This window comes from Silurus meridionalis, chromosome 6 (assembly GCF_014805685.1).
Source record: "Silurus meridionalis isolate SWU-2019-XX chromosome 6, ASM1480568v1, whole genome shotgun sequence".
NCBI classification, from domain to species: domain Eukaryota; kingdom Metazoa; phylum Chordata; class Actinopteri; order Siluriformes; family Siluridae; genus Silurus; species Silurus meridionalis.
Genome location: NC_060889.1, coordinates 11,967,886 through 11,981,634, shown reverse-complemented (window position 1 = coordinate 11,981,634; position 13,749 = coordinate 11,967,886). Strand labels below are relative to the sequence as shown.

Here is a 13,749-nt window from a genome sequence, read left to right as displayed (position 1 = left end):
TAATCCTGAGCATTAGCTGTTAGGAGTTTATTGCTTTTGTCTTTCCTTTTGGACATAATCATTATTTATTTTTGCATTTCAAATAAAATAAAGTACATAATAATCTAATCTCAAAACCTTTTGTTTTACGACTGATCAACGCTTAAGTATTTTTATTTTTTGCATTAGTGAACAATAGAACAAACTAACTGATCTTTTGTTTTTGAAACTTTCATTTGGCTAAATTAATTCCAGGCTTGTGATTCCTGGAATGGTCATCAGAACACTCGAGTTAAATGTCCATTAAAAGCGTCATGCATTATACCGATTCATGCCACAACTCATAGTTTATCAATGCCTGATAAACAGATTGTTTGATTGTATGTAATTGACTAAGTTTGTGTACTGGTAGGTCACAAACTAAAAATAAATAAATGTTAGTTGCAATGTGCATCATTCTTAGAAACACACACATGTGCGTGTGTGTTAATATGTATCTTTGTGTACATTTTGTCCAAAGGCTGCCACTGTCCCCTCAGCTCAGTCTCTGAGGCTCCTCGACTTCAGCTTCAGTGACTTTGACCTGTCTGACACAGAGACCACCCAGGCCACTATTCGCATGTTTGTCGACCTCAAGCTTGTGCAAAACTTTCAGATGAAATACAAGGTACATGTTCACACACATTAACACACAGAACAAGATCTAAATCATCATTCTGGAGAAATCAGTCATATTGAGATGTTAATGGCACACAATGGTACGATTTCAACATACTGAATATTTAACAAAGTAAAAGTGCTTCACTTGGAGTTTTCCAATGTTTTGCATATCAGGTACAAAGTATGTTTTGTGGTCTAGTATTAAAAGAATGCTATCCATTCATTAAATGTCAGGACTGCAAAATAAGTGCTTTGGCTCAGAACAGAAAGTTCTTGTGGTATTTAGAAACATAACCGTCTCCTTTAATTTAGTTCATGATCGGCAGATGAAGTCCATCCCTTTGGCTATCTGAGCATAGGTACAGTAAAAATGGCTGTGTACTTGGCTCTCCTGAACAAACTCCTTTTATGGTGCTTGATGCCAGCAGAGACAGCATACAGATGGGGCACAAAGACAGGCTTTTTATTGATTTCCTAGGCAGCGTGTAAACAGGCACTTTTTTAACCTCTCTGGCATCGAGTCCATATCAATCACAAAAAACTCTGCCAGCTGTGACTGACCACCTGCCAAGAGCCAACCAAACCATGTAGATTACACACACTGGTACTGGGTAGTAAATATATAATATAACTGAGAACAAAGATTTTTCATCCAACATTAGACTTACTGCTTGACTTATTTAAAAAAACTATATCATGAGCCTTAATAGTTCTTAATAGTATACAGCCCAACAAGCAACAGTCTACAAAAGTAAAACCATACAAGACTGGATATGCCACACACTGTGTCCTACTGGCAACTGTTGAAAATGAATTACTATTCCCGCCATACCCACCAAGAGCCAACCAAATCATATAGATTACACACACTGGTACTGGGTATAGAACTATACACAATCGCAATGTACTAACATTTTCTTGAGGCACTGAAATAATCAACTAAACTTGATGCACATATTGCATCACATGACAGCATAACACTCTAGGAGAGAAACAATATCTGACCTCTTCTGCCTACACAAGTTTAGAGTCTTTGTACCAGCAGTGACATTGTTGGAATTCTGTACCACAATCTTCCAGTGTTTAATTTTGTTCAGGTCAAAAAGGACTTTACTGTTAAACCACTTGTGGGCATGTAGTTATAATGCATGTAGTACTGCATATGTTTGCCTGTTTTTTCCTTACAGACCTTCTATAATATAGGGCAGTGGTCCCCAATCAATCAATTGGTACCGGGCCGCACAGAAAGAATACATAACTTACATTATTTCCGTTGTATTTATTATCTGATTCTGAACAGTTTTATTTTGGAAAATTATCAGATTCTCTCTGCCACATCTGTCTATGACTCACTCTTGATGCATGTCAAGATGCTTTCCTTGGTCACATGTCTTACCTACATCCTCTACCTTTTTAAAGGGGCTAAATTGAAACCCCTAAGCTAGCAAAATGAACAAAAAACAACAGAGTGGATTCACGTTTAATATTATATTTAGAAAATACCAATTTTTATGCCATCGTATCATTTTATTTTGTTGTTTTTATCCAACACACCTTAAAGGCCGCTCCATGAAAATATTGTCTGAAATTAAACCAGTCCATGGCGCAAAAAAGGTTGGGGACCACTGATATAGGGCATGCTAATTGTTCTTAAATTTTAATTATATAAGTAAATTATAGGGAGTGTTGAGGGGACATTACAGAGTAATAAAAGGCGCATTTAACCAAGTCAATGTACTCTCGATTCAAAAGGTTATAGAAAGAAATATTTTTTTATTAAAAATGCACCTCTGTGGCTAAAATTAATTGGCACATAGAGCGTTCATAGCAGGCAAGGCTTCAGGGGTCTATGGGATTCGATCTAGATGTTGAAGGCATCAGACAAGGTCGGGGTTTGTGGTTAACCAGCCTATTTGGTGCTGCATGGAGGTCTTGGCTAGTGATGTAAGACAGGCAGTATAGGATGGTGGTCCCTATTTTTCTTTTTTTAAAGGGAACCAAACTTTTTTTTTATTGTATTCCTTGGCCTCCTGAGATGCTGAAGAGGAGATTTTGTCTGATAATTTAATCTAGGATTCAAAGAAATGGTATAGAATCATCCAAACCATGGAACAGTGGGCCAGTCTACATGTTTTGTGGATGTGGTTAATAGCTGTACGATTTGAGTCACTGTGGAAGTATGGGGTATCTGTTTGCTGATGATCCTGTCTTTTTATTCAATCCTCCACATTTTTATCATGTAAAACCATTCAAGATGGTTGTTGGACACCTTGTTCCTAAACTTGCATATTGTGTTTATGTTTTCATATCAATCCCTTGCCAAGGTTTAGGAGGTGTCCCAAATGGGAGGATAATGGTAACATTGTTATTTTTATTTGCAGATATTCTCTTGACATTATTATACTAAACACAGTCACAGTCAGCACAGTCAGGTTCCTGAAAACTGCATAAAGGAGTGGAGAAAAGGTATGTCTCTGGTGTATTTGGACATGCTGATTCTCATCCCAGCCATGATTCATTCATCAGCATGCCCAAATCCACCAGAGACATACCTTTTCTCCACTCCTTTATGCAGTTTTTTTTAGAAACATAATTGCGAGACACAGACATGATTGGAGCAGTGTCCAGTATGGGCTCTTGACCTCAATTTGAAGAGAATCCCTGACATGCAATTGAACATCCTGAAGTTAAAGCACAAGTCACAGATTAGAACACAAGAATAAGCTTGAGGTGATTCGAATTAATGCCTACTGTATAACAACAGGAAGACATAAATATAGTAGAAATTTTCAGGGAACCAACGTAGAGTGGTGTATATGTAACAACAGAATAACCTATAATCCATAAAACTTTCTAATTACAATTTTTTTTAGTGAAAGCAAACTTGATAAATCTTTATTATTAAACTCAGGGTAGATTGCCTGATGATCCTTGTACTTCGGTATTATTTAAGCTGCTTTCTCTTATTGTTTTACAGGGTTAACTCAAGCATTTGATAAATGAAGGCCGAATAATTCGATTTACAATTTTCTTGACAATTAAATTATAAGAACTAGGAAATTCAATTTGTCTTATTCCGATAATGATGTGCAGATGATTCAAGATCTGCTGCCATCATTGTGTTTTTTTGTTAGTGAATTTTTAGTGTATCTTGCGTCTGGATCCTATCCATTACTTATTTCTCTTTACAGAGCATGTGTCAGTGGATCCTGAGCGTGAAGAAGAACTACAGAAAGAACGTGGCCTACCATAACTGGCGGCATGCCTTCAACACTTCTCAGTGCATGTTTGCCATACTGAAGTCAGGGAGGTTACAGGTCAGTGCCGTTAATTGATGACCCAAGCAAAAGGTCATGGGTTATTTCCTACTGGCTTTGAGCATAGCATGAAACAAAACAGTTACCTTGTCTGACACCTATTAACATGAGTGTTTGTTTGTTGGATGTACCTAAATCCATCACGAGTAATACAGACACAGAACTGTTCACAACATAATCTAAATGGAAAATCAGCCAATGCTTATTAGAGCTTGCGTAATGCATATGTCCATTCAGCCATGTGTTTTCATTTAGAAACTGAGTTCACTGAATCTAAAAACTTGTCATGACAATAATGAGCTAAATTTAGTTAAAAGTACCAACTGTACTGGAAAAAGTTGAACTTGTGACCAGAAAAAAACAATTATTCTATCTTAAAACTGACAGAACAATCTAAGTGATTTGGAGATTTTGGCACTGATGATTGCGACTCTGTGCCACGACTTGGACCACAGAGGTGTCAACAACTCATACATCAAGAGGTATGTTTGTTTTATTTTTTTATTAGTGTCCACTTTATAATAAGCAGAACTGACTGTAAAAAGGAATGGAAATTCCGTTCTTTTAAGTGTTGCTTGACTTGTTCACTTGAGGGGGGAAAAGATACCAGGAACAGCACAGGGAAAAACAGAAAAAGAAAGCACTCTGACTGTTTATTGTGTTGCTAGGAGTGACCATCCTCTTGCCCAGCTCTACTGCCACTCCATTATGGAGCATCACCACTTTGATCAGTGCCTCATGATTCTCAACAGTCCAGTAAGTAGAACACTTTCAAGGTGTTTTGGTAATACATAACACCATGCGATTACGTTTAATTATCTATCAGATACTTTTATCTGACTTGTTGTATCTGATGCTGTAGTGCAGTTAAAAAGGAAAGACAATCATCGAGGAACAATCGGGGGTTGTTTTAACACAATTATATACCACAAGACTGAAGCTCTATACAGTAATCTCTTGCCTATCAGAGGGGTTACTTCCCCCACCCCGAGATAGGCAACAATCCGCAAAGTAGCAACCTAATATGTATACAGTACAGTATACAGAATACCTGTATATCTTAAGACTTTATAAACCATCCAGACACTTTTATAAACCTTTCCTCTGCCCTTAAACACTTTCAATATTCTGAAGCCTACGTAATTTTAACATAAAAAATTTATATGGGTACTCACCAGTGAAGATATGGGTACTCACCAGTAATGATGAATGAAAGGTGATGATGATGAAATGATTGTACTGCATACCCAAGAAGAGCATTACAGCTTTTTTGGAAGCTTATTTTTTAGGCTAGAAAATGCTTATTTTACCACAAAAATAATTAAAATAACTCTTAAAAATACTATGTTCCAGGTAAAAACCTGCGTTACTGTAAGACTGCGAAAGCTGAACCTCGATGTAGCGAGGGAATGCTGTATTAGCGTATTTTTTTTGTAAAGAAAGGCAGCTACAGTATTTTACACGTCTTTGGAACTGTTTTACAGTAATTAACATCACTCTGCAATTCTCAGATAAAGGTGATTAACCAATGCAAAAGCCAACATTTAAATTTATCACATGTATATGGTAATATAAATGACTTTATCAGGCTGGGTGATACACAGTAAGCTTGAGGAGCATGAAAAACATAAAAAGTCACTTAATATGTATATTAATTCTGAACAATTGTGGTATTTGTAATGACTTTTTTCTGACTTGTTCTCACCAGGAAACATTACTACCTTAATGGGTTATCATTTAATGATTTACTAAAGCAATCAGCAAACGCTTTGGCATTCTGTAATATTAGTATTACAAGGTTCTATTGCAATTACAACGTTGCTTTATTAAGGTTATGATTTGATATGTTTTTCCTAAAACTAATATGTATCCATTCTGCTTTCTCAGGGCAGTCAAATTTTAAGCAGTCTTTCACTGGATGAGTATAAAACTACACTGAAGATGATCGAAAAAGCCATCTTGGCCACTGACCTGGCCCTCTACATGAAGTAGGTACCAGCTATCAGTCACAAAGTGAATAAAAATAACCTTTCACTAACAGTAAACATTGTGAATAAATGCCGTTTGTTTAACTGTAGTTAAATTGGCACTACAATACACCATAAATAGAAAGGAGTCTATAGCAGAGACGAAGACCTTTTTGCATAATTGTGTTTACAGCTAACATGATCTCATATAGTCCATTAACATGTTGTAGGGTTTGTTTGGAATGATCCAACAGAGGTTTATGTTTAGTTTATAACAAACCAAACAAATAGCACCTACACTAGAATAAAGATTGTATTCCAGTGTAATTTTACATGAAAATATTTATTTTCTGTTGCTTTTTCCTGTAGTTAAAGGTCTCGTTTAGTTATTTGTGGATTGGAATGTCATAACAGGGTTTTTCTTTACTACTCCAGGAAACGAACAGAGTTCTTTGAACTAACAAAGAACAGCCAGTTTGATTGGGAAGATGGTCATCACAGAGACTTGTTAAGGTGATTTCTATGTATAATTCCCAGAAAACACATATATACTGTATATATATATACACATACATACATGTACATGCATTATACATATACCCTATTCTAAAGAGCTAGTATTTTTTTTATATTGCTGTCACACATTAACAAAGGTGTTTTTATACACGGCAGGTCCATGCTGATGACTGCATGTGATATCTCTGCTATTACTAAACCCTGGCCTGTACAAAAGAGGGTAAGAGCTTAATAAAGCAGTCATGGGCACTGATTAGACATTATAGCATGTCTAAACACAGCAACATTGTAACTGACAGTCACTTCTTAATTTTGTTTCTCATTTGTCTCACGCTACCTTTCTTTTCTCTCTCTCTCTCTCTCTCTCTCTCTCTCTCTCTCTCTCTCTCTCTCTCTCTCCCTCTCTCGCAAATACACATACATATTTACAGCTCACAAAGGGCAATTTTTTTTATGAATAAACAGCAAAAAGTGTAGTACAGTAATCCCTGAGATAAATGGACGCCACCCCAAAACATTTTTTTGTTTAATTATTTAAGCCGTTAATTAAAATTCTTATAATAAATGACCTTATTTCAGCATAAAACAATTCACTATGTATATATTTTCAGCATCACCACACCACACGTTCGTAAAAAAAAAACACTGCATGTTCTTTGTCTCTTGTGTAAATGTATGATATTTAAATTCAAATTTTATTTGTCACATACACATTCAGAGTATGACATACAGTGAAATTTATATACGCTCTACAGTATTTTATTTATACAGTACTGTACTGTATTAACATTTTACTTTATTTTATAATTAATTATATGTATTGTTATTAATCAATTTCATTCTTTCAACATAAAACTTCAACGGTTTCCATGAGAAACCGGAAAATCAGCCACACAAATTAGTTATGTGGCAAATGCAATTCCGCGGTAAACTGGGGGCGGCGGAACCACGGTAAAGCGGCAGATTACTGTATATTAAATACATTTAGAGTATGCCCTTTATTTCTCACGTATTTGTGACAGTTTAAAAAAAATTTAACAAGCAGAATTTATCATAAAACCATCATAAAAAATAGATGAAGTCATGCTCAGAAACACATTTCGAATGAATATTAAGCAATATGTAAAATAATTGAATCTGCAGTTATATAAGATGCTTATGTAAAGTTGTGTGTGCTTTGGGATTTGCATTTGTAAAAGAACAAGAACAAAACGTAAAAATAATCATTAAATAATTTTGAGACATGCATGATTTGTTACTTTTATGTAAGAATGAAAGAATTTATTGAATTTTTTTAAGTTACATTAATTGTTCACATTCTTTTATTAGTTTTGGAACATCTGCAAGCAGGTTTCTGCCATGACTTTTGATTTATAATAGGTATAAACAGAAATCTTTGTCTCTTAAAAAGAAAAGTTTTATGTGTTTATGTGGGATGTCTGCCATTGTTGCTAGGTTCATATGAACCTTGCAGCATTATTATTGCCAAAGGCATGTTATTGTAGACAATTAATCAGTTATTTGAGATAGGAAACTCTGTAGAAGGAGGTGATTATAAACAGAACATTTTGTGGAGGGAAAAAATGTGCACGAGTACGAAAATGGGAATATCTATGCTCGCATAAAAATTGGGGTTGTTGCACAAAAAGTGACCCCCTAAATATGAAACATCTAAAATGGTTTATATGCTGTAATTCGTGTTAAGTGGAGCCTTTGTGCAGATTGTATCAAGCTGTTTGTACAGACACTGTGTACTTGTAGCGCTGTAGAAGTGTAAATCAGTGCAGATCGAGAGAAGCACAGAGAAAAGAAAGGGCTAGAATCTCAGTGCTATGAGAGAAGAAGAAGGGAAATGACTCTAGCATAAAGATGAAGGTTTCTCTCAAGAGCTAACGTCCTGTTTGTTTTACCACATCTACCACTTTTATCTGTTTGTCTTTGCAGATAGCTGAGCTTGTTGCCACAGAATTCTTTGAGCAAGGGGACAAGGAAAGAGAAGAGCTGAACATTGAACCTATTGTAAGTTGCCTACCCGCATATTCGTCACACTTTCCGAACAGCAGGGCCATGTCAGAAGCAGCGTCTGATTTCACAACTTTTAAAGAGTGCCATTGTCTCTAATAGGATCTGATGAACAGAGAGAAGCGTGATAAGATTCCCAGCATGCAAGTGTCCTTTATCGATGCCATCTGCACACAGTTGTATGAGGTATTCAACTTTTTTAACAAGCTTTATCAAAGTTTATAGAACTGTATAGAACTTGCAAAACAATGATTTAAGTGTGTTTGGTTTTTTTTGTTTTTTTACGTTTATGTTTTGTAGACACTGACCGGTATGTCAGATTACTGCTCCCCTCTACTGGAAGGCTGCAGGAAGAACAGGCAGAATTGGAAGCTGCTTGCTGAACAGGCCGAGGAAGCAAACTTACTGAATGGAGGACTTTAAACGCCTCATCCCAGTCAGTTCACGATCAAGTTTAGCCCTTTTCCGTTACCTCCAGGTCCTTCCTCATACCACCCACCACCCACTGAAGCTTTAAGCAATGAATTATATCTGGTTATAATTCCTGCAATTAATTCAGTTCACCAACCACTATAGCGCAAAGTCTTATTTTACGTAGCTGAATCATATTGGTTCCATATTGGCTTGGGGGAGGTGAGGGAACACAACACTAAAGCAATACTCAGACATACTCGAACTCACCTATATATGTTTGTTAATTCAAAATAATCACCACAAGCCTAATAAAGAACAGGCATGATAAGTTATGCTTTGTGTATAAATCAGATTTGAAGGCTAAAAGTTTCTTCCTGTCTGGTCACTATAACTGTCAGTAATGAGTGTAATTGGGTATTTAAAAGCAAACGCTTCATTCTAGTCACTGGTTAGGTTTTAGTCAAATATCTATTACTTGATGAACCATTTTAAAGAATCTTAGAGTAAGGGAGCTGGTGAGGGGGAAAAGATTACGATCTTTTTATGGTCAATGCATTTATTTATTGTTTCAGTCTCATGTCAGGATTTTCTGTAGCTCATTCACTGAAATGAAGATGCAGAGGTATAAAAGAAACATCATCACAACAGCGCACCATACAATGAAGCTAATATACTCGTCCAAGTCAAACACACCCACTTCAGATATGTAGAAGAATGTCATTTTTCCTCCACATTGTGTTAATGTTTTCACCTGTAATTTGTATATTTATTAACTTTATATCATGTTGTGAGAACTTGGTTACTTGTAACTCTTGCAAAAAAGTAAGTAAGGGAAAAATAAAAAAATAAAAAAAAATTATTGATATATATATATATATATATATATATATATATATATATATATATATATATATATATATATACATTTGTGTGCTTTATTTGGGATATAATTGGCTGTTGAAAGTAAAACATTTGTTATTAAGGTGTTATTGTCCAGATGACACGTGGCATATTCACTTGAAACCACCTTTAAGACTATTTAAGCTTTTGCATGCGTGCGTGCGTGTGTGCGTGTGTGTGTGTGCGCGCGTGCTTAAGGAGAATGCCTAGTTCAGCATGGTATTTTACAGCCTGAAAAATCTTATAAAATGCATTGATCTTTTTAAGGGATTTGACGTACTCTGTGAAGATGACTTGATGTTCTTAACTTGTTCAAATTATCTGTGATAAGTTGAGGCAGTTCCAGTTTTTCTTGGTTGCTTTTAAGCATTTCTCAAAACGATTTGTACAAATACCCCGCAAAGCCTGTTTCTCAAAATCATTACTTTATCTCTTAAAAGTAAGTATTTGTGTGAATAAACAGATAATTGCCATCAGAATGACAAGTCTTTTTGGCATTGTTCACAAACAAGATGGTCAAATTGTTTAGTCATGTCTTATGTTTCAGTATTTCCCAATGTAAACTACGGTTTGGCTTATGATCGAAAATGCTTAAGTCTGAATTACTACTGTATGGCAGATATGAATTTTAACAGCACAAATTTACAAATTACTGTATGTGGGATATTGATTGCAAGAGACTGTACTGTATTAGTGTTTGTTTGTTTTCTGGTTCATCCATTTTCAGAAACCGTAATTCTGTGTTTTGCTCTGTTGACAATTGAAGGTTCACAAGATTCACTTTTGACCTGTTTCAGAGAACTAGTTGCTCATTGGTTGATCTTGATGCCCTGCAGTCTCCTTCATTAGTCACATAAGACACATTTACAAAATAAAGTTTAATAGAAATCTAAGCTTGACAACTGTTTAAACCATTTTGCATTCAGTGACTTATGCGATGAACTGATGGTGAGATGTTTTGGGGGTTAAGACTGTTTAGGTGAGAACCAGTATAATATTAGATTACCGTAGATTAAACTTTATTGTCATTGTGCAAGCTCCATGTACAGAGCTAAAGAACTGTGGTTAACATCTAACCAAAAGTGCATAAGTGGCCCATTTACAATAAATAAATAGCATTGCGATAAATAAGGGTATGGGGTCCAGATTTACAGAAGGTGCAGTAGGTAATAATATATGTATGTATAGTAATACACAAAGATTGTGCATAGATGTCGAAAGATCACGTGCTCAAATGACGATATACTTATGTACAAGTATAAATGTTGTATGATACAGTATATACCAAATAAATATGGGTGGAATATACAGTAGTGTGCTGATAAACAAGTTATGGATGGAGCAAAAATGCATAGAGGACAAACAGTGCAAAAAAAAAAAAAAAAGTGTATTTCGACATTGTATGATGCATAGCTGTTGAGTAACAGTCACAGTAAAAAAAAGCTATACTTTAGTCTGTTTGTGCACCTCAGGCACCTGGAGCGTAGGGTAAATAGTCCATGATTGGGGTGAGAGGTGTCTTTGATAAAATATTTTGTTCAACCAGAAAAAATTATTGATTAATGTAGGAAACAGCAGACAATTGTACACAATTATTTAAATAAATGTACCAAAACATTTGTAATTTGTTTAAGCAACAAGAAATGCTTTTATGATGTGCACATGGTGTTGAGGTTGAACAAGAAGTTTTGAGAATTTTAAATCTGATTCAAGAAATTGCCCAGAAGCAACTAAGAAAAACTGGAACAGGGAGGATATCGTCTTGTGGTTAAGATGTTGGCCTTCTAATCAGAAGTTCTTGAGTTAAAATCCGAGAACCACTATGCTGCCACTTCTGGGCCCAACTGTTCATTTGCAGAAATTAGATGATTGTTAGTCACTCTGGATAAAAGTGTCTGCCAAATGCCGTAAATGTAACTAGGCCAAGGAAATTAGTACTGATAAACCATCCTACAAGCAGGAATGAATAATACAAGTGCTTTAGTCCACTTGGCAATCGCAAAACTGCCTTCAGTATGCATTGGAATGTGACAAACAGAAAGACATTCCACATTCCAAAATCTGGAATAGGCTTTTCCAGAAGAACGGAAGCTGTTTTAATAGTGAACTAACTCTGGAATAGGATGTTCAACAAGCATATGAGTTGGTGAGGTCTACATACCTTTGGCTGTATACTATACTTTTTATATTTGTCATAGGATACAGAAACATCAGTAAGTGATTTGGTATATTACTACCTGCCACTGTTTGTCATGTTTTGGCTTTCTCCAAAACATTCTTACCCGAAATGGTGAGTTGCATAAAGGTCTGTAAGGATGATTCAAACCTACCGGTATTATCTTTTCAAACTAGCACCTACTTAACAATAATGAAATTAATAAGAACCCCCAGTGATTTGGTAGACTTGAAGTACTCCATTACAAGTTATAATTTACTAATTCCAGAATTAGTAAATTATTATAATTACTTGAGTAAAATGTGGAGTATGTGATTTAAACAGTACTTGAGTATTTAACTAATTAAATGTAGGCCAAACAAGTCTTTCAAAAAAGACAAAGTTATAAAGCAATCTTTTAAAAAGGTCTCTTTTATTAACAAATAGATTAACAGTTTAATGTAACAAAGTAAACAAACTTTTAGAAAAAAAAAAAAGCTTAATAAAAACTTCATTAAGGAAACACCGGGATTTTAACCCACAATCTTGTGGGGATCTGCTGAGCTGTAAACCAACACCTTACCCAATGAGCTATCCCTTTCTACTTGCACAAGGAGTCAAGAAGCCTAATAAACCAACATGGCTTTCTTTCCATTCTTCAACACTATGTAACTCATTAAAAGTAGGCAAAAACAAGTTCACAAAAAAGACAAAGAAATAGAGCAATCTTTTAAACAGGTCTCTTTGATTAACAAATAGATTTACAGTTTAATGTAACAAAGTAAACAAACTTTTAGTTTAAAAAAAAGCTAAATAAAAACTTAATCAAGGCAACACCGGTATTTGAACCCCCAACCTTGTGGGAACCTGCTGATCGGTAAAACAACACCTTACCCACGGAGCTATCCCTTTCTACTTGCACAAGGAGTCAAGAAGCCTAATAAACCAACATGGCTTCTTTCCATCCTTCAACACCATGTAACTCATTAAAAGTAGGCCAAACAAGTCTACAAAAAGACAAAGAAATAGAGCAATCTTTTAAACAGGTCTGTTTAATTAACAAATAGATTTACAGTTTAATGTAACAAAGTAAACAAACTTTTAGTTTAAAAAGCTAAATAAAAACTTAATCAAGGCAACACCGGTATTTGAACCCCCAACCTTGTGGGAACCTGCTGATCGGTAAAACAACACCTTACCCAATGAGCTATCCTTTCTACTTGCACATGGAGTCAATAAGCCTAATGAACCAACATGGCTTCTTTCCATCCTTCAACACCATGTAACTCATTAAAAGTAGGCCAAACAAGTCTTCAAAAAGACAAAGAAATAAAGCAATCTTTTAAACAGGTCTGTTTAATTAACAAATAGATTTACAGTTTAATGTAAAAAGTAAAAAAAAAAAAATTAGATAAAAAAGCGAAATATAAACTTTACCTTGGCAACAACGGGTTTGAACCCACAACCTTGTGGGGACCTGCTGATTGATAAACCAACAGCTTACCAATTGAGCTATCCTTTCTACTAGAGTAAGGAGTCAATAAGCCTAATGAACCAACATGGCTTCTTTCCATCCTTCAACACCATGTAACATATTAAAAGTAGGCCAAACAAGTCTTCAAAAAAGACAAAGAAATAAAGCAATCTTTTAAACAGGTCTGTTTAATTAACAAATAGATTTACAGTTTAATGTAACAAAGTAAAAAAAACTTTTAGATAAAAAAAGCGAAATATAAACTTCTCATTGGCAACAACGGGATTTGAACCGACAACCGTGTGGGGACCTGCTGATTGATAAACCAACAGCTTACCAATTGAG

The 13,749-nt window shown here is 35.3% G+C and overlaps 1 protein-coding gene across 6 annotated transcripts in view; it reads left to right on the top strand.

Annotated features, from left to right (window-relative positions):
* Positions 1–10,668, top strand: part of pde5ab (phosphodiesterase 5A, cGMP-specific, b) — a 41,126-nt gene extending 30,458 nt beyond the window's left edge. For all 6 annotated transcript variants that reach the window (XM_046850923.1, XM_046850924.1, XM_046850926.1 and 3 more), the window contains 10 exons: positions 500–646; positions 3,831–3,956; positions 4,344–4,438; positions 4,625–4,712; positions 5,844–5,944; positions 6,359–6,436; positions 6,596–6,659; positions 8,384–8,458; positions 8,564–8,647; positions 8,762–10,668. In XM_046850923.1, coding sequence (XP_046706879.1) covers positions 500–646; positions 3,831–3,956; positions 4,344–4,438; positions 4,625–4,712; positions 5,844–5,944; positions 6,359–6,436; positions 6,596–6,659; positions 8,384–8,458; positions 8,564–8,647; positions 8,762–8,884 — 981 coding nt within the window. In that variant the 3' untranslated portion in view covers positions 8,885–10,668. The remainder of the gene's footprint in view (positions 1–499; positions 647–3,830; positions 3,957–4,343; positions 4,439–4,624; positions 4,713–5,843; positions 5,945–6,358; positions 6,437–6,595; positions 6,660–8,383; positions 8,459–8,563; positions 8,648–8,761) is intronic.
* The last annotated feature ends 3,081 nt before the right edge of the window (positions 10,669–13,749 follow it).